Consider the following 20,977-nt stretch of genomic DNA (forward strand, 5'->3'; position numbering starts at 1 on the left):
CACACAGACACAGAGGCCTGGTTTATACAGCAGCATAAACACACACAGACACAGAGGCCTGGTTTATACAGCAGCATAAAGACACACAGACACAGAGGCCTGGTTTATACAGCAGCATAAAGACACACAGACACAGAGGCCTGGTTTATACAGCAGCATAAACACACACAGACACAGAGGCCTGGTGTATACAGCAGCATAAAGACACACAGACACAGAGGCCTGGTTTATACAGCAGCATAAACACACACAGACACAGAGGCCTGGTTTATACAGCAGCATAAAGACACACAGACACAGAGGCCTGGTTTATACAGCAGCATAAACACACACAGACACGGAGGCCTGGTTTATGCAGCAGCATAAACATCCCCTTCTGAAGACTCCCTGTATTCCTGACTGCTCAGTGGGGACAGATGTGTTATTCTACTGTGTGTTAAGCGCTCTACAGAGTCCAAAAAGTTTCCCCATTCACACCATAGACATTATATAAGTAGACAGCAATTCCAGCTGGAATTCAAGGCCCCATTTCAGAGCAGCCTGCAGATAAAATGGTGGGCCGAATCAGAAAGGATTGATTCTGGTGGGAGTGTGGTGATTGGTGAACGAGGACTGTGCTTTAGCCTCCTGCTCTCTACGCCCCTCTCTTTTAGTCCCCTCCCTCCACCATCCTTCTTTCCATCAGACCTCCCTCCCTCTGTGAGTCCCCCACCTCTCTCCTTCCCTCTATGAGTCCACCGTCTCTCTCTCCCCTCTCTCTATGAGTCTCCTGCCTCTCTCCCCTCTCTCTATGAGTCCCCCACCTCTCTCTCCCCTCTCTCTATGAGTCCCCTGCCTCTTCTCCCCTCTCTCTATGAGTCCCCCGCCTCTCTCTCCCCTCTCTCTATGAGTCTCCTGCCTCTCTCCCCTCTCTCTATGAGTCCCCCGCCTCTCTCTCCCCTCTCTCTATGAGTCCCCTGCCTCTTCTCCCCTCTCTCTATGAGTCCCCCGCCTCTCTCTCCCCTCTCTCTATGAGTGCCCCGCCTCTCTCTCCCCTCTCTCTATGAGTCCCCCGCCTCTCTCTCCCCTCTCTCTATGAGTCCCCCGCCTCTCTCTCCCCTCTCTCTATGAGTGCCCCGCCTCTCTCTCCCCTCTCTCTATGAGTCTCCTGCCTCTCTCCCCTCTATCTATGAGTCCCCCGCCTCTCTCTCCCCTCTCTCTATGAGTCCCCTGCCTCTTCTCCCCTCTCTCTATGAGTCCCCCGCCTCTCTCTCCCCTCTCTCTATGAGTCCCCTGCCTCTTCTCCCCTCTCTCTATGAGTCTCCTGCCTCTCTCTCCCCTCTCTCTATGAGTCTCCTGCCTCTCTCTCCCCTCTCTCTATGAGTCCCCCGCCTCTCTCTCCCCTCTCTCTATGAGTCCCCCGCCTCTCTCTCCCCTCTCTCTATGAGTCCCCCGCCTCTCTCTCCCCTCTCTCTATGAGTCCCCCGCCTCTCTCTCCCCTCTCTCTATGAGTCCACCGCCTCTCTCTCCCCTCTCTCTATGAGTCCCCCGCCTCTCTCTCCCCTCTCTCTATGAGTGCCCCGCCTCTCTCTCCCCTCTCTCTATGAGTCCCCCGCCTCTCTCTCCCCTCTCTCTATGAGTCCCCTGCCTCTTCTCCCCTCTCTCTATGAGTGCCCCGCCTAACTCTCCCCTCTCTCTATGAGTCCCCTGCCTCTCTCCCCTCTCTCTATGAGTCCCCCGCCTCTCTCTCCCCTCTCTCTATGAGTCCCCTGCCTCTTCTCCCCTCTCTCTATGAGTCTCCTGCCTCTCTCTCCCCTCTCTCTATGAGTCCCCCACCTCTCTCTCCCCTCTCTCTATGAGTCTCCTGCCTCTTTCTCCCCTCTCTCTATGAGTCCCCCGCCTCTCTCTCCCCTCTCTCTATGAGTCCACCGCCTCTCTCTCCCCTCTCTCTACGAGTCTCCTGCCTCTCTCTCCCCTCTCTCTATGAGTCCCCCGCCTCTCTCTCCCCTCTCTCTATGAGTCCCCCGCCTCTCTCTCCCCTCTCTCTATGAGTGCCCCGCCTCTCTCTCCCCTCTCTCTATGAGTCCCCCGCCTCTCTCTCCCCTCTCTCTATGAGTCCACCGCCTCTCTCTCCCCTCTCTCTATGAGTCCCCCGCCTCTCTCTCCCCTCTCTCTATGAGTCCCCCGCCTCTCTCTCCCCTCTCTCTATGAGTCCACCGCCTCTCTCTCCCCTCTCTCTATGAGTCCCCCGCCTCTCTCTCCCCTCTCTCTATGAGTCCCCCACCTCTCTCTCCCCTCTCAGAGGGACAATAGGAGGAAGAGTGTTAGCCAGAGGGCAGATTTATCTACGTGTTAGTTTAGCCCTGTTTATTTACACTAGTTTTCGTGTTACAGAGCATGAACAGTACGTGTGTGTGCCTGTCTGTTACAGTGTGTGTGTTAGTGTGTGTGTGTATGTTTGTGTGTCTGTACCAGGGAGTGTGTGTATGTCTCTCTCTCTCTCTCTCTCTCTCTCTCTCTCTCTCTCCCTCTTTCAGATCTTACAATATGTAAGTTCCCCTGGGTACCTCACCCTTCCACAGTTTCCCCTTGTTTTTGTCTTTGGTGTGTGTGTGTGTGAGTGTGTGTGTGTGTGTGTGTGTGTGTGTGTGTGTGTGTGTGTGTGTGTGCGTGCGTGCGTGCGTGCGTGCGTGTGTGTGTGCGTGTGCGAGTGTGTGTGTGTGTGATTGGGGGGAGAGTTCAAAGAATGTAACTTTGATTTCTCTTGATAGTAAAAAGCTAGTTTTGCAACACAACATTTTGATGGTCAGGGTATTCATATTCAACCACGTTCCTCAGTGTGTATATACTGTATGTAAGCATGGTAAGAGCGGCTCTGTCTGTCTGACTGTGCGTTGTAAACTCAAGTCATCGTGAAACATTAACAATCGTGAACCATTCACAAACGCACAGTGAACTAAGAACAGTCCATTCTGCTATAACCACAGTGATGCTTCGCTCTGTGTTAACCCTGATCAGCCCAGAGTGTGTGTGTGTGTGTCTCACATTGTCGATGATGTTGTAGACTTTGTGTGCCGCTCCCCGGGCACTGGCGAAGGCCTGGACATTAGGAGAAGTCTGTCCCATGGCAAACGCCCCGATCAACACTGTGAAGAACACCTACAGGACATAAATAAACATCAGTGTGTGTGTGTGTGTAACTGTAGTAAACAAACACAAATTTCACCAACTCAGGACATTCTGTTAGTCCCTACAAGTTCACATTTGATTTCTAGTGGGGTTTAGTATTAAGGTTAGAATTAGGTTTAGGGTGAGGAGCTAGGGTTAATTCTAGGGTTAGGAGCTAGAATTAATTCTAGGGTGAGGAGCTAGGGTTACTTCTAGGGTGAGGAGCTTGGGTTAATTCTAGGGTTAGGAGCTAGGGTTAATTCTAGGGTAAGGAGCTAGGGTTACTTCTAGGGTGAGGAGCTAGGGTTACTTCTAGGGTGAGGAGCTAGGGTTAATTCTAGGGTGATGAGCTAGGGTTAATTCTAGGGTGAGGAGCTAGGGTTAGTTCTAGAGTTTGGAGATAGTGTTAATTATAGGGTTAGGAGCTAGGGTTAGCGTTAGAGTTAATGTTAGGTTTTGGGGTTAAGTTTAGGGGTTAGGGAAAATAAGATTTTGAATGGGACTGAATTGTGTATCCCCACTAGGTTAGTTATACAAGACTGTATGTGTATGTGTATGTGTGTGTGTGTGTGTGTGTGTGTGTGTGTGTGTGTGTGTGTGTGTGTGTGTGTGTGTGTGTGTGTGTGTGTACTCACGGTGAGGACAGTTCCAATGGTGTATTCTCCAGATAGGATGAGTGTGCTGCCGTACCAGAAGGACAGAGCGTAGGACAGATAGATCATCAGGAAGGTGAAGCCCATGGCGATGTTAGCAGAGATGGCTTTACGGATCCCCATGTTCTTAGCATCCTCCAAGTTTTTCTCATACCTGTGGTGCAAAACAACACACACACACACACAGAAAAACGCACACGCACAGGAATTGAAAGAGAGAGAAAAACACAGAGAGACAGAGGGAATGAGAGAGAAATACAGAGAGAGACAGAGGGAATGAGAGAGAAATACAGAGAGAGACAGAGGGAATGAGAGAGAAATACAGAGAGAGACAGAGGGAATGAGAGAGAAATACAAAGAGAGACAGAGGGAATGAGAGAGAAATACAGAGAGAGACAGAGGGAATGAGAGAGAAATACAGAGAGAGACAGAGGGAATGAGAGAGAGAAAGAGAGAGATGGTATACATATACAAACACACCACACTAATCCAATTGTCCTCCTCACTGATGGTTTTACACAGAGTGGTGTGGACTGGTCTATCCACTTATAGAACAATAACAACTACTGACTCTGCTCAGGCTAATGGTCTTCACAGCAGCAACAAGTCCTTTAGGAACATTATCCTGGTGACCTGTCTGTTGCCTTAGTTACCGCTCCTTTAACGTTAGCAAAAGTCTCCATTCTACCCCCCCCCCCCCCCCTCTCTCTCTCACACACACCTGGTTATCTCCTTCTGTTGTCCACCGAAAGCGAAGACTGTTCTGACAGAAGAGATCACCTCCTCAGCCACGGCTCCAGCTTTAGCATAAGCACTCTGCTCCAGGGATGTGAAGGACGTCAGTACCTAGAGACACACAACGGAGAAAGACCGTCAAGAGAGGTGTGTGTGTGTGTGTGTGTGTGTGTGTGTGTGTGTGTGTGTGTGTGTGTGTGTGTGTGTGTGTGTGTGTGTGTGTGTGTGTGTGTGTGTGTGTGTGTGTGTGTGTGTGTGTGTGTGTGTGTGTGTGTGTGTGTGTGTGTGTGAGGCCCACCTTGCTGAATATAAAAGCAGAGAAGCCCAGCACAGGGCTGACAGCCAGGATGACAAGGGTGAGCTTCCATCCTTTGCTGAAGCCGATGATGAAGGAAGCGATGAAGGTGGTGAAGGACTGGATCAACATGCCCACCTTGTCACCTATCCCCTCGTTGATCTTATAGATGTCACTGTGGAGGAGAGGAAATACAAAATAAAACACATACACACACACACACACAGACACACACACACACACTCCCATACACACACACTCACAAACACACACACACACACACACACACACACACACACACACACACACACACACACACACACACACACACACACACACACACACACACACACACACACACACACACACATATACACACACACACACTCATACACACACACACACACACACACACATCCACTCACACACAAATACACTCACTGTTATGGATACAAGTATTCTGTGTGTATCCTGTGTGTATTTCTTTTCTCTCCTTCTCCCCTACTCACAGGTGACAATCATCATTCCCCAATCAGTCGCTAATCAGAAGACACCTGCTCCTTTTCTCCTACCCAATCACAGTCCCTTTCCCTTGGTTTAAAAACCCTGTCAGTTGTTTTCTCTAGAGTTCGATCTCTTTGTGTAGCAATCTCACTGTAAATGCCATATGTTTGTAGACCTCTTGTGTGGTTTAGCATCTACATGTCACTTTGTCCCCACCTGTGAGTATTGTTTTGGTTATGGTGTGTGAGTGTTTGTTTGATGGTGGGAAAAGGGGGTAACCAAGATAAGACGCCCATGGGCATACACTACCGTAGGTCAACATCGTTAAATACAATAGTTAGAACTGGGTGGACCACCCACTGTATTTTTGGTTAGTTAGCTGTTATTGAAGTAGGCTAGTTTAGGTGTGTTTTGGGATATTTGTTTCTTTCCTTGGGTCCAGCTCAGCCCCTTTTCCTGCCCCCCCCCCCCCCCCCCATTACCGTGTGTTTGTTAATAAACCCTGAGTTTGACGGTAAATTTAAGTTATCGTGGTTATTTCGTTCTCACCGTTACTTTGTCACTATTACACTTTGCATGAGTTATGTTACGGGTCCCATTACCATCCCCCCCTAGACTGTCGGGCCAAAGGGAATCGTAACATACACATACACTCACATACACACACACACACATACACGCAAACACACGTGTATATACACACACACGCACATACATACACATGCACACATACACACACACATATACACACACGCATGTGCACACTCCCCATATTTGATTGAACAGGGCTGTTTAAACCCTGAAGCTACATATCCAGATGGTAGCAATGTAAAAACACCTTCCCCTATAAATGCCAATCCATTCCTATAGGAGCTCCTCACTCTGTTAGGCGGGTGTTGAGTTCTCCCGTCTCGTTGACGTCGAACCAGCCGATCTCCTGCTGCATGATGCAGTGGAAGAAGAGCTTCCTGAGGCGTTTGACCTGCCTGCCTGCGGCCAGGGTCCAGAAGGCCACCTGCATGTAGGCTGCTACCAACACCACCGCACCCATTATAGAGTAGTAGATAGCATGGCTGGAATACAGACATACAGCTGGTCAACACACACACATCCAGACATACAAAACCTTAATGATGGTTTGGAGATATTTGGGGCACAGGGGTACATCTTAGGGAATAATGACTTTGTAAACATGACGGTATGTGTGTTTACATTACGCAGGTGAATTTATACATATAAATCTATACAAAATACCATCCATTATGGAGTAAATAGCAAGGGGACTGAGGCACAAAGGCAGAGAGGTAAAGGTGATCTCTTGAAAATGCCATTTGACATTACAATTTATTTTATAGGGAAGTAGCTCCTTATCTGGGACCAGATCTTTAAATTCTGAGGCTCTGTATCTGTTCACATATCTGAAAATATGTGTGTTTCAACATTCTGTGGTTCAAAATAAAAGGTTCCACACAATCCTACCCTATGACATCATTAATGTCACGCCTGCTCCCATTCTCCCTGTCTGGCGCTCATTATGCGCAGCAGCGCTCATTGGACTCACCTGGACTCCTTCCCTTTGTTGATTGCCCCGTCTATAACTGTCTGCTTCCCCGTGTGTTCCCTGTGTCTGCATTAATGTTGTTGTGTGTTCCTGTCCAGACGCTGTCCTGTCCTGTTCCATGTTCGTGGTTAATTAAATGTTCACTCCCTGTACCTGCTTCTCGTCCCATGCGTCGATCCTTACAATTAATATAATTAAAAGTAAAAACAGTGATTTTCAAAACCTGCAACGAGTTTATACAGTGCCTTTGGAAAATATTCAGACCCCTTGACTTTTTCCACATTTTGTTACTTTACAGCCTTATTCTAAAATATGTTAAAAAAGAAAATTCCTCAGCAATCTACACACAATACCCCATAATGACTAAGCTGAAACTGTTTTTTTTAATTATTGCAAATTCATAAAAAAACATATTAAAAAAAACAGAAATACCTTATTTACATAAGTATTCAGACCCTTTGCTATGAGACTCGAAATTAAACTCAGGTGCATCCTGTTTCCATTGATCATTCTTGAGATGTTTCTACAACTTGATTGGAGTCCACTTGTGGTAAATTCAATTGATTGGACATGATTTGGAAAGATCCACACCTGTCTATATAAGGTCCCACAGTTGACAGTGCATGTCAGAGGAAAAACCAAGCCATGAGGTCAAAGGAATTGTCCGTAGAGTTCCGAGACAGGATTTTGTTGAGGCACAGACCTGGGGAAGGGTACATAAACATTTCTGCAGCATTGAAGGTCCTCAAGAAGATGGTGGCCTCGATCATTCTTAAATGAAAGAAGTTTGGAACCACCAAGACTCTTCCTAGAGCGGGCCGCCTGGCCAAACTGAGCAATCGGGGGAGAAGGGCCTTGGTCAGGGAGGTGGTCACTCTGACAGAGCTCTAGAGTTCCTCTGTGCAGATGGGAGAAACTTCCAGAAGGACAACCATCTCTGCAGCACTCCACCAATCAGGCCTTTATGGTAGAGTGGCCAGACGGAAGCCACTCCTCAGTAAAAGGCACATGACAGCCCACTTGCAGTTTGGTTTGCCAAAAGGCACCTAAAGACTCTAAGACCATGAGAAACAAGATTCTCTGGTCTGCATCACTGCCTGGCATGGCAACTGCTCGGCCTCCGACCGCAAGGCCTTGTAGAGGGTAGTGTGTACGGCCAAGCTCCTGCCATCCAGGACCTCTTTTTAAAAGTTTTATTTCACCTTTATTTAACCAGGTAGGCCAGACGAGAACAAGTTCTCATTTACAACTGCGACGTGGCCAAGATAAAGCAAAGCAGTGCAACAAAAACAACAACACAGAGTTACACATAAACAAACATACAGTCAATAACACAATAGAAAAAAATATGTACAGTGTGTGCGAATGTAAAAGATTAGGGAGGTAAGGCAATAAATAGGCCATAGAGGTGAAATAATTACAATTTAGCATTAATACTAGAGTGATAAATGTGCAGATGATGATGTACAAGTAGAGATACTGGGGTGCAAAAGAGCAAGAAGATAAATAACAATATGGGGATGACAGTGGGTGTGGTAGTTGGGTGTGCTATTTACAGATTGGCTGTGTACAGGTACAGTGATCGGTAAGCTGCTCTGACAGCTGATGCTTAAAGTTAGAGAAGGAGATATAAGCCTCCAGCTTCAGTGATTTTTGCAATTCGTTCCAGTCATTGGCAGCAGAGAACTGGAAGGAAAGGAAGTGTTGGCTTTGGGGATGACCAGCGAAATATACCTGTTGGAGTGCGTGCTAGAGGTGGGTGTTGCTATAGTGACCAGTGAGCTGAGATAAGGCAGGGCTTTACCTAGGAAAGACTTATAGATGACCTGGAGCCAGTGGATTTGGCGACGAATATGTAGCAAGGACCAGCCAACGAGAGCATACAGGTCGCAGTGGTGGGTAGTATTTGGGGCGTTGGTGACAAAATGGATGACACTGTGATAGACTGCATCCAGGTTGCTGAGTAGAGTGATGGAGGCTATTTTGTAAATGACATTGCTGAAGTTAAGGATCGGTAGGATGGTCCGTTTTACGAGGGTATGTTTGGCAGCATGAGTGAAGGATGTTTTGTTGTGAAATAGGAAGCCGATTCTAGATTTAATTTTGGATTGGAGATGCTTAATATGAGTCTGGAAGGAGAGTTTACAGTCTAACCAGACACCTAGGTATTTGTAGTTTTCCACATATTCTAAGTCAGAACTGTCCAGAGCAGTGATGCTAGTCGGGCAGGTGGGTGCGGGCAGCAATCGGTTGAAGAGCATGCATTTAGTTTTACTAGCATTTAAAAGCAGTTGGAGGCCTCGGATGGAGTGTTGTATGGCATTTAAGCTCGTTTAGAGGTTTGTTAACACAGTGTCCAAAGAAGGGCCAGAGGTATACAGAATGGTGTCGTCTGCATAGAGGTGGATCAGAGAATCACCAGCAGCAAGAGCGACATCATTGATATATACAGAGAACAGAGTCGGCCCGAGAATTGAACCCTGTGGCACCCCCATAGAGACTGCAGAGGTCCGGACAACAGGCCCTCCGATTTGACACACTGAACTCTATCTGAGAAGTAGTTGGTGAACCAGGTGAGGCAGTCATTTGAGAAACCAAGGCTATTGAGTCTGCCGATAAGAATGCGATGATTGACAGAGTCGAAAGTCTTGGCCAGGTTGATGAAGACGGCTGTCTTTTATCAATGGCGGTTATGATATCGTTTAGGACCTTGAGCGTGGCTGAGGTGCACCCATGACCAGCTCAGAAACCAGATTGCATAGTGGAGAAGGTACGGTGGGATTCAAAATGGTTGGTGATCTGTTTGTTAACTTGGCTTTCGAAGATTTTAGAAAGGCAGGGCAGGATGGATATAGATCTATAACAGTTTGGGTCTAGAGTGTCTCCCCCTTTGAAGAGGGGGATGACCATGGCAGCTTTCCAATCTTTGGGGATCTCAGACGATACAAAAGAGAGGTTGAACAGGCTAGTAATAGGGGTTGCAACAATTTCTGCGGATAATTTTAGAAAGAGAGGGTACAGATTGTCTAGCCCAGCTAATTTGTAGGGATCCAGATTTTGCAGCTCTTTCAGAACATCAGCTGTCTGGATTTGGGTGAAGGAGAAGCAAGGGGGGGGGGGGGGGGGGGGGTTGGGCAAGTTGCTGCAGGGGGTGTAGAGCTGTTGGCCAGGGTAGGGGTAGCCAGGTGGAAAGCATGGCTAGCCGTAGAAAAATGCTTATTGAAATGATCGATTATTGTAGATTTATCGGTGGTGACAGTGTTTCCTAGCCTCAGTGCAGTGGGAAGCTGGGAGGAGGTGCTCTTATTCTCCATGGACTTTACAGTGTCCCAAAACCTTTTGGAATTAGTGCTACAGGATGCAAATTTCTGTTTGAAAAAGCCAGCCTTAGCTTTCGTAAGTCCCAGTCTACACCAGGCGGTGTCAGAGGAAGGCCCTAAAAATTGTCAAAGACTCCAGCCACCCTAGTCATAGACTGTTCTCTCTGCTACTGCACGGCAAGCGGTACTGGAGCGCCAAGTCTAGCTCCAAGAGGCTTCTAAACAGCTTCTACCAAGCCATAAAACTCCTGAACAGCTAATCAGATGGCTACCCAGACTATTTGAATTACCCCCTCCCCTCACTCTACGCTGCTGCTACTCTCTGTTATTATCTATGCATAGTCACTTTAATAACTCTACCTACATGTACATATTCAGCGTATGTGACAAATTAAATTTCATTTGATTTGATGTAACCAAGATTTGACATATGCCATACACTTTGGCCTGAATGCCAAGCGTCACGTCTGGAGGAAACCTGGCACCATCCCTACGGTGAAGCATGGTGGTGGCAGCATCATGCTGTGGGGATGTTTTTCAGCAGCATGGACTGGGAGACTAGTCAGGATTGAAGCAAAGATGACAGAGCAAATTACAGAGAGATCCTTGATGAAAACCTGCTCCAGAGCGCTCAGGACCTCAGACTGGGGGCGAAGATTCCCCTTCCAACATGACAACGACCCTAAGCACACAGCCAAGACAACACAGGAGTGGCTTCGGGACAAGTCTCTGAATGTCCTTGAGTGGCCAAGCCAGAGCCCGGACTTGAACCCGATCAAACGTCTCTGGAGAGACCTGAAAATAGCTGTGCAGCAACGCTCCCCATCCAATCTGACAGAGCTTTAGAGGATCTGCGGAGAAGAATTGTAGAAACTCCCCATGTTTGTAACGTCATACCCAGGAAGACTTGAAGCTGTAATCATTTTCAAAGGTGCTTCAACAAAGTCCTGAGTAAATGGTCTGAATACTTATGTGAATGTGATATTTCAGTTGAATTTTTTTTATAAATTAGCAAACATTTCTAAAAACATGTTTTTCTTTGTCCTTATGGGGTATTGTGTGTAGACTGATGAGAGGAAAAAAACGATTTCATCAATTTTAGAATAAGCCTGTATGTAACAAAATGTGGGAAAAGTCAAGGAGTCTGAATAATTTCCGCATGTAGACACTGGTATGGTGCTGGAGATAATAAATATGAGGTTGAAAAGTGGTGGAATTGCCCTTTAACTATGCAGTTCACCCTGTCTAGGTTATGAAAATAGATTAAGTCCAAGTTCCCGTGAGATACTGTGAGAATTTGCGGACTCACGGATACAGAGGCTCTGAAATAAATCCGGTCAAAGATCAGGAACTGCTCCCTTCTTGGTAAACTGAAATATCATTGAGTCTTAGCCTCACCCCGTCATCTCCTCTCCCAGAGTGGTGTTGGAAACAGGGAACGTGATGTCTAGAGCAGGAAAAGATGTGACAGTTAGACAGTTAAAGGGCAATTCCACCACTTTTCAACCTCATGTTCATTATCTCCAACACCAAACCAGTGTCTATATGTGAAAACAGCCTATTTCTATGATCTGTGGTTAAAAAGACAAGAAGAAAGGTCCTAAAAAAATTGTTATCTGTGACAAAAAACAGTGATTTTCAAAACTTGCAATGAGTTTCTAGCCAGAGGGTATTTTCTTGCTCCCCGCATCACCTCAAATCTCATATTGTTTGAAAATCACTTTTTTTTTTAATGTTTTAGCTTTTTATGATGTCATCAGGTATAACTATTTAACTTTATATTTTTCCTATTCTTTTTATAGAAATGCGTCGTTTTCACATGTAGGCACTGGTATTGTGTTGGAGATGAAAATGAGGTTGAAAAGTGGTGGCGTTGTCCTTTAAGAGTGTGTGTGTGTGTGTGTGTGTGTGTGTGTGTGTGTGTGTGTGTGTGTGTGTGTGTGTGTGTGTGTGTGTGTGTGTGTGTGAGTGTGTGTGTGTGTGTGTGTGTGTGTGTGTGTGTGTGTGTGTGTGTGTGTGTGTGTGTGTGTGTGTGTGTGTGTGTGTGTTTGCGTGCATGCTTGTGTGTGTGTGTGTGTGTGTGTGTGTGTGTGTGTGTGTGTGTGTGTGTGTGTGTGTGTGTGTGTGTGTGTGTGTGTGTGTGTGTGTGTGTGTGTGTGTGTGTAGGGACTGACTCACTGGTGAAGTTATTCTGTGTCTGTATGGAGTCTCCTATGAAGCTGTCAGTCATGTCCCCAAAGACGATACACATGAGAGGGAGGACCGTTCCATTAACCATAGCCATGATGGTCCCCAGCACAATCATCAACCTGTCCCAACCATCAGCAAACCTGAACTATAGAGGCATGGGGGAGGAGGAGTGAGGGGCAGGGTGGGGATATGAGGAAAGTGAGAGATTGGGAAGGAGAGAGAGAAAGGGAGTGAGAAGGGGCAGGGGAGAGGTAAGGGGATAAAGAATTAAAGGGGGGAAGGATAAGTGGAGAGGAAAGGGACAGAGATGGACAGATGCGCAGAGAGAGAAAGAGAACATATGAAGGTAATGAATACTCTGAGTCATTTTGTATGTAGAACTCAATACTTTTGTATGTAGAGGCTCCTAACCAGAGGAAATTTAACTGGTCCAGCAGGGGACCAGAGGAAATGCAACATTCAGCTATTCTACTGGCCCAGCAGGGGAACAGAGGAAATTAAACCTTCAGCTATTCTACTGGCCCAGCAGGGGAACAGAGGAAATGAAACCTTCAGCTATTCTACTGGCCCAGCAGGGGACCAGAGGAAATGCAACCTTCAGCTATTCTACTGGCCCAGCAGGGGACCAGAGGAAATGCAACCTTCAGCTATTCTACTGGCCCAGCAGGGGACCAGAGGAAATGCAACCTTCAGCTATTCTACTGGCCCAGCAGGGGACCAGAGGAAATGCAACCTTCAGCTATTCTACTGGCCCAACAGGGGACCAGAGGAAATGCAACATTCAGCTATTCTACTGGCCCAACAGGGGACCAGAGGAAATGCAACCTTCAGCTATTCTACTGGCCCAGCAGGGGAACAGAGGAAATTAAACCTTCAGCTATTCTACTGGCCCAGCAGGGGACCAGAGGAATTCAACCTTCAGCTATTCTACTGGTCCAGCAGGGGACCAGAGGAAATTCAACCTTCAGCTATTCTACTGGCCCAGCAGGGGAACAGAGGAAACAGACCCCTCCCCAACCCCCCCTATTTCCACATTCATGTCTGATCTGGGTTCCAACTTTACACGCATGCAAGCACGTTGCACGCACACGTTCACATGCAGGCACACAGTCACATGCACACACATTCTCACAACCAACCAACCACCCACACACACCCACACACACACACACACACACAATACCTCGGGGCCCTGATAATAAATAGTCTACAGTGTGTACAGCTGGAGAAGTATGTGACAGTTTGTCTAGGCTACTCACCAGAGCTATGGCGCCAATCATCGGCATCTTTGGCTCTTTCTCCTTTCCCCCCTTTTTCTCTTCATCTTTATCCTCTCTAGAAGAAACAGAATATCTACAACATCATTTTATAAATCAATTTTATATAATAATCTTTCAACTTTAAAAACGGCAGATAAAGTTATTAAGTTAGTTAACTCAGGAACTAGACCGTAATTCCAATGAAGGAATAACACAAATCGATATTATACCGACTATAGAAACAATTGTTGACAAAATACAAACACCCAAAGACAACATTCTCAGCACCTAAATATTTACCCAATGTCTCCGTTTTGCTCAATCTTGACTTTGGCCACGGCTATCTCATCCTTCTTGCCCATGTCTGGGTCTAATGGCATGTAGGAAGCAATACAGACAGGTACAACCGTACAGGTGAGATCACAAATACGTATAACGGTAAGATATTTAAGCGTCCTCAAGAGTCTGGGGAAAGACAAACTTTGACACCTGCAATAAAGTATTTAAGGGGCTAACCCACAGGCTGAACTCATCATGGGCGTGCGTGCGAATTCATTTACTAAATGATAACGAACTGGTTGCATGATACTGACTCCGGTTCATAATATCTTGACCACAGGACTAGAATGAGAATCTATATCTATGGTCTGCACTGGGTAGTGAATTAACACCCTCAATATGCCCCAGAAGTTTACTTCATATTTATTAAGCCTACTTTTAAAATAGTTTTGTAGTATAGGCTATAGTCTAGACTTGTCTTGTAGGCTATTAGAAAAAGCAGTTGACATTATAAAGTGTAACGGAAGATCCGGTCGAGCGCATTAAAAATACATAATGGTTGTTAGATAAACTCACCGCTTCTTTCCCACCACCTCGCACAGGATCTCTCTCTTCCCTCGTTTCTATTTTTGACAATAGTTGGTCCACTCTCGGTGCTTACCCCCCAGCTCCGGTGCTGTCCTCTCTTTGTCTACCTCTGTTTCGTTCTCCCAATAGAGAAACAAGGGAGGCAGCAGCGCTTCTCTTATATCATAGTTACATGGGGGTGACATCATTTACTGCCGCGTGCCGCCCCTGCTCAAATCACACCTTCTGATGTCCACCAAACGTCTGTCTGTCCTTGACTTCGACGTCAGGAGCTGCTTTAAGGGAGGAGACAATGACCTATAGGGTGATGGCTGAGTGTGTGTCTTTGTTATTATATTAGATACCGGACATGGCCATCTCATGTTGCCGCTATTTGAGAGACAACCACCGCTATATTATTTTTCTCTCTCACAACATCGTGAACCAACAGTGGGCATCCATAAAACCAATGTCCAATCTCTTATAAAGAATGGAGAGCCTACCAGTTCAGCAAAATGAACATCTTATTGACTGTTTCATCTATTGACGTGCCTAGAACCCAGAGTGAACAATGACTATAAATGATCTAGGACTAGTCTATAGTAAAACTCCCGAGTAGTGCAGTGGTCAAAGGCACTGCATCTCAGTGCAAGAGGGGTCACTACAGTCCCTGGTTCGATTCCAGGCTGTATCACATCTGGCCGTGATTGGGAGTCCCATAGGGCAGTGCACAATTGGCCCAGCATCATCTGGGTTTGGCCAGTGTAGGCAGGCATTGTAAATACGAATATGTTCTTAAATGACTTGCCTAGTTAAATTAAATAAAAACTGAGTTACTATCACACTCCAATGCCCCTTACCTCTACTTGTAATTGTTCAGCTTTAGGCCAAAACAGTTTCTGTTATTAATTACATTGAGAACACACACTGTAAAAAAAAGAAACCCCACAAATCTATTGTTTCAACTAATTAAGTAACTGGTTCCACATACTATTTTTTTGTTTACTCAACTTTTGGGGCTAAGTGTTACCTGAACAACACCTTGGCCAAAACTTAGCTCCAACTTGAGAAAACGTTGGCAAAAAAACTTGTTCATTCAACTATAAATGAACATTGATGATGTTATTTTTCCTCCAGTCTGAGTTAGTGCTTTGTCTTGTTCACTGTGTTCTAATGAGTTCTGTCAGCTTGTGTAGCATTGTAAAGGGATAAAGACTCCCACACTGCCATTTCCCTCTCTACATTTGTTAATCATTGTCATCATCAGGGACTGGTACAGGGTTCACATACCCACAGACAGACAGTATGGTGGCCAGTGAGTTGCTCTTTTTGATAAAACCATTAACTTCCCCTCAGAATCTCTCTGGCCTTTCTTGGCCATTGATCAAGCTGGAATGACTGGACACCGGACAACATATTCAACTACTGAAGGACAATGGAGTAAAAAAAATGTATATCTCAATGACAAGCTAAATCAGAAAACATTTCTCTACTGAGATTCCAATCTCCATTGTCCTCCAAGACTGAATATAATTTCTGGTTGGACTGGTAGATAATGTCAGTACACAGTGAAGTGACAATAGACATCTTCCCCCGTGTTGGGCTGGTAGATAATGTCAGTACACAGTGAAGTGACAGTAGACATCTTCCCTCGTGTTGGGCTGGTAGATAATGTCAGTACATAGTGAAGTGACAGTAGACATCTTCCCTCGTGTTGGGCTGGTAGATAATGTCAGTACACAGTGAAGTGACAGTAGACATCTTCCCTCGTGTTGGACTGGTAGATAATGTCAGTACACAGTGAAGTGACAGTAGATATCTTCCCTCGTGTTGGACTGGTAGATAATGTCAGTACACAGTGAAGTGACAATAGACATCTTCCCCCGTGTTGGGCTGGTAGATAATGTCAGTACACAGTGAAGTGACAGTAGATATCTTCCCTCGTGTTGGGCTGGTAGATAATGTCAGTACACAGTGAAGTGACAGTAGATATCTTTCCCCGTGTTGGGCTGGTAGATAATGTCAGTACACAGTGAAGTGACAGTAGATATCTTCCCCCGTGTTGGGCTGGTAGATAATGTCAGTACACAGTGAAGTGACAGTAGACATCTTCCCTCGTGTTGGGCTGGTAGATAATGTCAGTACACAGTGAAGTGACAGTAGACATCTTCCCTCGTGTTGGGCTGGTAGATAATGTCAGTACACAGTGAAGTGACAGTAGACATCTTCCCTCGTGTTGGGCTGGTAGATAATGTCAGTACACAGTGAAGTGACAGTAGATATCTTCCCTCGTGTTGGGCTGGTAGATAATGTCAGTACACAGTGAAGTGACAGTAGACATCTTTCCCCGTGTTGGGCTGGTAGATAATGTCAGTACACAGTGAAGTGACAGTAGATATCTTCCCTCGTGTTGGGCTGGTAGATAATGTCAGTACACAGTGAAGTGACAGTAGATATCTTTCCCCGTGTTGGGCTGGTAGATAATGTCAGTACACAGTGAAGTGACAGTAGACATCTTTCCCCGTGTTGGGCTGGCTAAAAGGGCTAAAAGGAACAGGTGTGTGTTATTGTCCATGAGTATGTGCATGTCAAAGACCAATTCAGATAACACAATACCGTTATACAACATTCAATAAAACACACACCAGTGTGTGGGCCAAAGGTACAGTTAGTCAGGAGCTTCTCTACGCACGCGCACACACACACACACACACGCACACGCACACGCACACACACACACACACACACACACACACACACACACACACACACACACACACACACACACACACACACACACACACACACACACACACACACACACGGCTTATATGCTCAACGATCATAATATGCTCTCCATCTATGTCTCCTTTTCCTATCACTTCTTTGTTTTATTGTTGATGTTATGAAGCACATGTTTACCATTAGTCTCAACCTGCAGGCCTATCCAGAGATTTTAGTCTCTTGGGTTATTTATGCCATACAATCAACTACCACTGTGTTCTCACGTTGAACCATGAAGTGTCACTCATTGACAATAGCCTAATAAAAAAGGGGGTGTCATACTGTGACATCACTTCTTGGGTTTCCGTCACACGTTGACTCAGTAGAAGTGGATGACATAAAGTGATGTCACCGGTTAATGAAGGATTGACCTAAAAACAACATGTAGGCACTGGAGAAATATGAGTTAAAAGGTGTTAAGACAAAAAGCATGTTAGGATAGGTTAACTTCCTGGTTGTTGATGTCTTACTATAGGATGAATATATGAAGTATCCAGGTTTGTTCAGTCAATCTACAGACAGATCGAGGTTGTGTCTCACAAAAGTAGGCTAAGAATCTGTTACCAGTCAGTCAGATAAGGTCCCTCCTCCCTATCAAAACGTCAGACACCAATTCATCCCAAAGACAATATACAATTTTTCTTCCTTTTTATCTCTGAATTGTTGGGAAAGGGCTCAAAGTAAGCATTTCACAGATCAAATCTACACCTGTTGCATTCGGCGCATGTGACAAAAAAAATGTGATTGGATTTGAATAATCTTCTATATCTATGAATCATTCACTGAAGCTCTTTCAACTGTTATTGTGGTACTTCAATAGTTTCAGATTTGTCCCTTTACTTGCTTTCTGAGAATCAGGAAGAGAGATCTGCTCTTTCTCTCTTGTTCTGATGTCAACCACAGAACTAGTGACTACACAGACAGGAGGTCAGAGATAGAAGCTGAGGTATGGAGCGCAAGTCTGTATTCTCGTCTTCAGGGTCCTTCTCAGGCTCAAACCAGTTCCAACCAGTTCTGAGGGACAGGGGAGAAGAACAGGGTCAGAGATTCTGATTGATAAAGACTGTTTAACCTTTATTCAATCAGAAAATACCCTTGAGGTTGAAAATCTATTTTGCAAGAGCAACCCACAGTGTGAGAAAAAATGGCAAAACTAGCCAGCAAGTGTTTTTGTAAGTTTGTAGGGAAAAAATTACATAATATATACTGTATATTCTTTTGGGGGGGATTTTAGTTTTTGGTCAAAAAATGACTAAAATCACCAGGAATTCAGCTCAAAATTAGTTTGATTTAGGTCATATGTTCACCTCATATTCCCATGAATAAAATTAGACACATGTGATTGTGTCTCAATGTAATCAAGGTGTTATGGATACAAGTATTCTGTGTGTATCCTGTGTGTATTTCTTTTCTCTCCTTCTCCCCTACTCACAGGTGACAATCATCATTCCCCAATCAGTCGCTAATCAGAAGACACCTGCTCCTTTTCTCCTACCCAATCACAGTCCCTTTCCCTTGGTTTAAAAACCCTGTCAGTTGTTTTCTCTAGAGTTCGATCTCTTTGTGTAGCAATCTCACTGTAAATGCCATATGTTTGTAGACCTCTTGTGTGGTTTAGCATCTACATGTCACTTTGTCCCCACCTGTGAGTATTGTTTTGGTTATGGTGTGAGTGTTTGTTTGATGGTGGGAAAAGGGGGTAACCAGACAGTTTGCCCATGGGCATACACTACCGTAGGTCAGCTTTGTTAAATACACTAGTTAGAACTGGGTGGACCACCCACTGTATTTTTGGTTAGTTAGCTGTTATTGAAGTAGGCTAGTTTAGGGGTGTTTTGGGATATTTGTTTCTTTCCTTGGGTCCAGCTCAGCCCCTTTTCCTGCCCCCCCCCCCCATTACCGTGTGTTTGTTAATAAACCCTGAGTTTGACGGTAGATTTAAGTTATCGTGGTTATTTCATTCTCACCGTTATTTTGTCACTAATACACTTTGCATGAGTTATGTTACGGGTCCCATTACCACCCCCCCCCCCCCCTAGACTGTCGGGCCAAAGGGATTCGTAACAAGGTATGAAATTATTGTTATTCCCAAATACAATCTATTTTGGGGCGTAGTTGTGGACAATTTGCAGTGTACAAATTATAATTATGTTCCAGCCCCCTTACCATCCACTCCAACAAAAATCAGGCCGTGGCTGAATCTAGTTGGCTACCCCTGCAGTAGGGGCACCTCTCGTTTAGTTAGAAAATAGTTTAACCCCTGAGATGAGGCATCTTGTTTCCTCAAAACAGTTTTGATTGGTCTGTCTCAGAGTTGTTGTCTTGGGGTAGATAAGTAGTCTATTGCATTTCATCAGTAGCCCAAAAAGTGGGGTGTCAAACTCATTCCATGGAGGGCCTAGTGTCTGCTGCCTTTTCCTTTCAATTAACATCTAGACAAGGTGAGGAGTTCTTTGCTAATTAGTGACTAATTCATCAATCAAGTACAAAGGAGTGAAGACCCACGGAATGAGTTTGACACATGTACCTTAAACTCACCAAATGACCCTGTGGCTCTCCTCTGCTATAAACACCATACTGACTATTCCCACTGAGCGTGTGTCAGATCAGTGTCCAGGGCACTTCAGGAAAGGGGAGGAAGGATTCAGGTATTGGAACAGCTGCAGCTTACTCCATGGCCGCTGGGGGTCCCCATCTACCTGAAAACCGAAGTTTCTAACATTTTTATTTTATTCTCACATACACCAGATAGGTGTGGTTTTACTGGGTCAGCCATAGTAGTACAGCACCCTTTGGGCAAGTTAGGGGTAAGTGCCTTCCTCAAAGGCAGAGCAACAGATTTTACCTTGTCAGCTCAGGTAATTGAACCAGCAACCTTTTAGTTACTAGCCCACCACTCTAACCACTAGGCTACCTGCTACACCTATCATAAGAGGACACAGTTCGAACACGTTCAATGGGGCCTGATTAAACAAATATAAAAAAACCTTGCTCTGCTTTCTGTTTATTGTTGCAGCACCATTTCAGCGAGTCAAATTACTGTACATATAAATAGCCTATATTTGGCGAATAAAGGTTATTCTCATTCTGAACATCAATATATTACACAAAACAATAACCATATCGATTATGTATACTGAACAAAAATATAAACGTAACCTGTAAAGTGTTCCCATGTTTCATGAGCTGAAATAAAAGATCTGAGAAATTGTACATACACAAAAAATGATCTCAGATTTTATGCACACATTAGTCTACATCCATGTTAGTGAGCATTTTTCCTTTGTAAAGATAATCCAACCACCTGACAGGTGTGGCATAACAAGAAGCTGATTAAACAGCATGATCATTACACAGGTGCACCTTGTGCTGGGGACAATAAAAGGCCACTCTAAAACGTGCAGTTATGTCACAACGCAATGCCACAGATGTCTCACATTTTGAGGGAGCATGTATTGGCATTCTGAGTACGTCCAACCGGCCTCACAACCACAGACCACGAGTAACCACGCCAACCCAGGACCTCCACATCCAGCTTCTTCACCTAGTCTGAAACCAGCCACATGGACAGCTGATGAAACCGAGGAGTATTTCTGTCTGTAATAAAGCCCTTTTGTGGGGAAAAACTCATTCTGATTGGCTGGGCCTGGCTCTCCAGTGGGTGGCCCTGGCTCCCAAGTGGG

At 45.4% G+C, this 20,977-nt stretch overlaps 1 protein-coding gene across 6 annotated transcripts in view; it reads right to left on the reverse strand.

The window, feature by feature from the left end:
- The window catches only part of LOC129837369 (ATP-dependent translocase ABCB1-like), a 29,055-nt gene extending 14,321 nt beyond the window's left edge, over positions 1 to 14,734 (reverse strand). Inside the window, exons 1-10 of one of the 6 annotated variants that reach the window (XM_055903481.1) lie at positions 14,605 to 14,734; positions 13,965 to 14,034; positions 13,665 to 13,740; positions 12,394 to 12,550; positions 11,614 to 11,662; positions 6,216 to 6,407; positions 4,834 to 5,005; positions 4,522 to 4,646; positions 3,783 to 3,954; positions 3,025 to 3,138 (exon numbers count right to left, since the gene is read on the reverse strand). In XM_055903481.1, coding sequence (XP_055759456.1) covers positions 3,025 to 3,138; positions 3,783 to 3,954; positions 4,522 to 4,646; positions 4,834 to 5,005; positions 6,216 to 6,407; positions 11,614 to 11,662; positions 12,394 to 12,550; positions 13,665 to 13,740; positions 13,965 to 14,034; positions 14,605 to 14,719 — 1,242 coding nt within the window. In that variant the 5' untranslated portion in view covers positions 14,720 to 14,734. Of the gene's footprint in view, positions 1 to 3,024; positions 3,139 to 3,782; positions 3,955 to 4,521; positions 4,647 to 4,833; positions 5,006 to 6,215; positions 6,408 to 6,895; positions 7,083 to 11,613; positions 11,663 to 12,393; positions 12,551 to 13,664; positions 13,759 to 13,964; positions 14,035 to 14,519 lie in introns of those variants that run through there. The other 5 variants (XM_055903476.1, XM_055903477.1, XM_055903480.1 and 2 more) reach the window with 5 other exon arrangements.
- Positions 14,735 to 20,977: the final 6,243 nt, after the last annotated feature.

This window comes from Salvelinus fontinalis, chromosome 38 (genome assembly GCF_029448725.1).
Source record: "Salvelinus fontinalis isolate EN_2023a chromosome 38, ASM2944872v1, whole genome shotgun sequence".
Lineage (NCBI taxonomy): Eukaryota > Metazoa > Chordata > Actinopteri > Salmoniformes > Salmonidae > Salvelinus > Salvelinus fontinalis.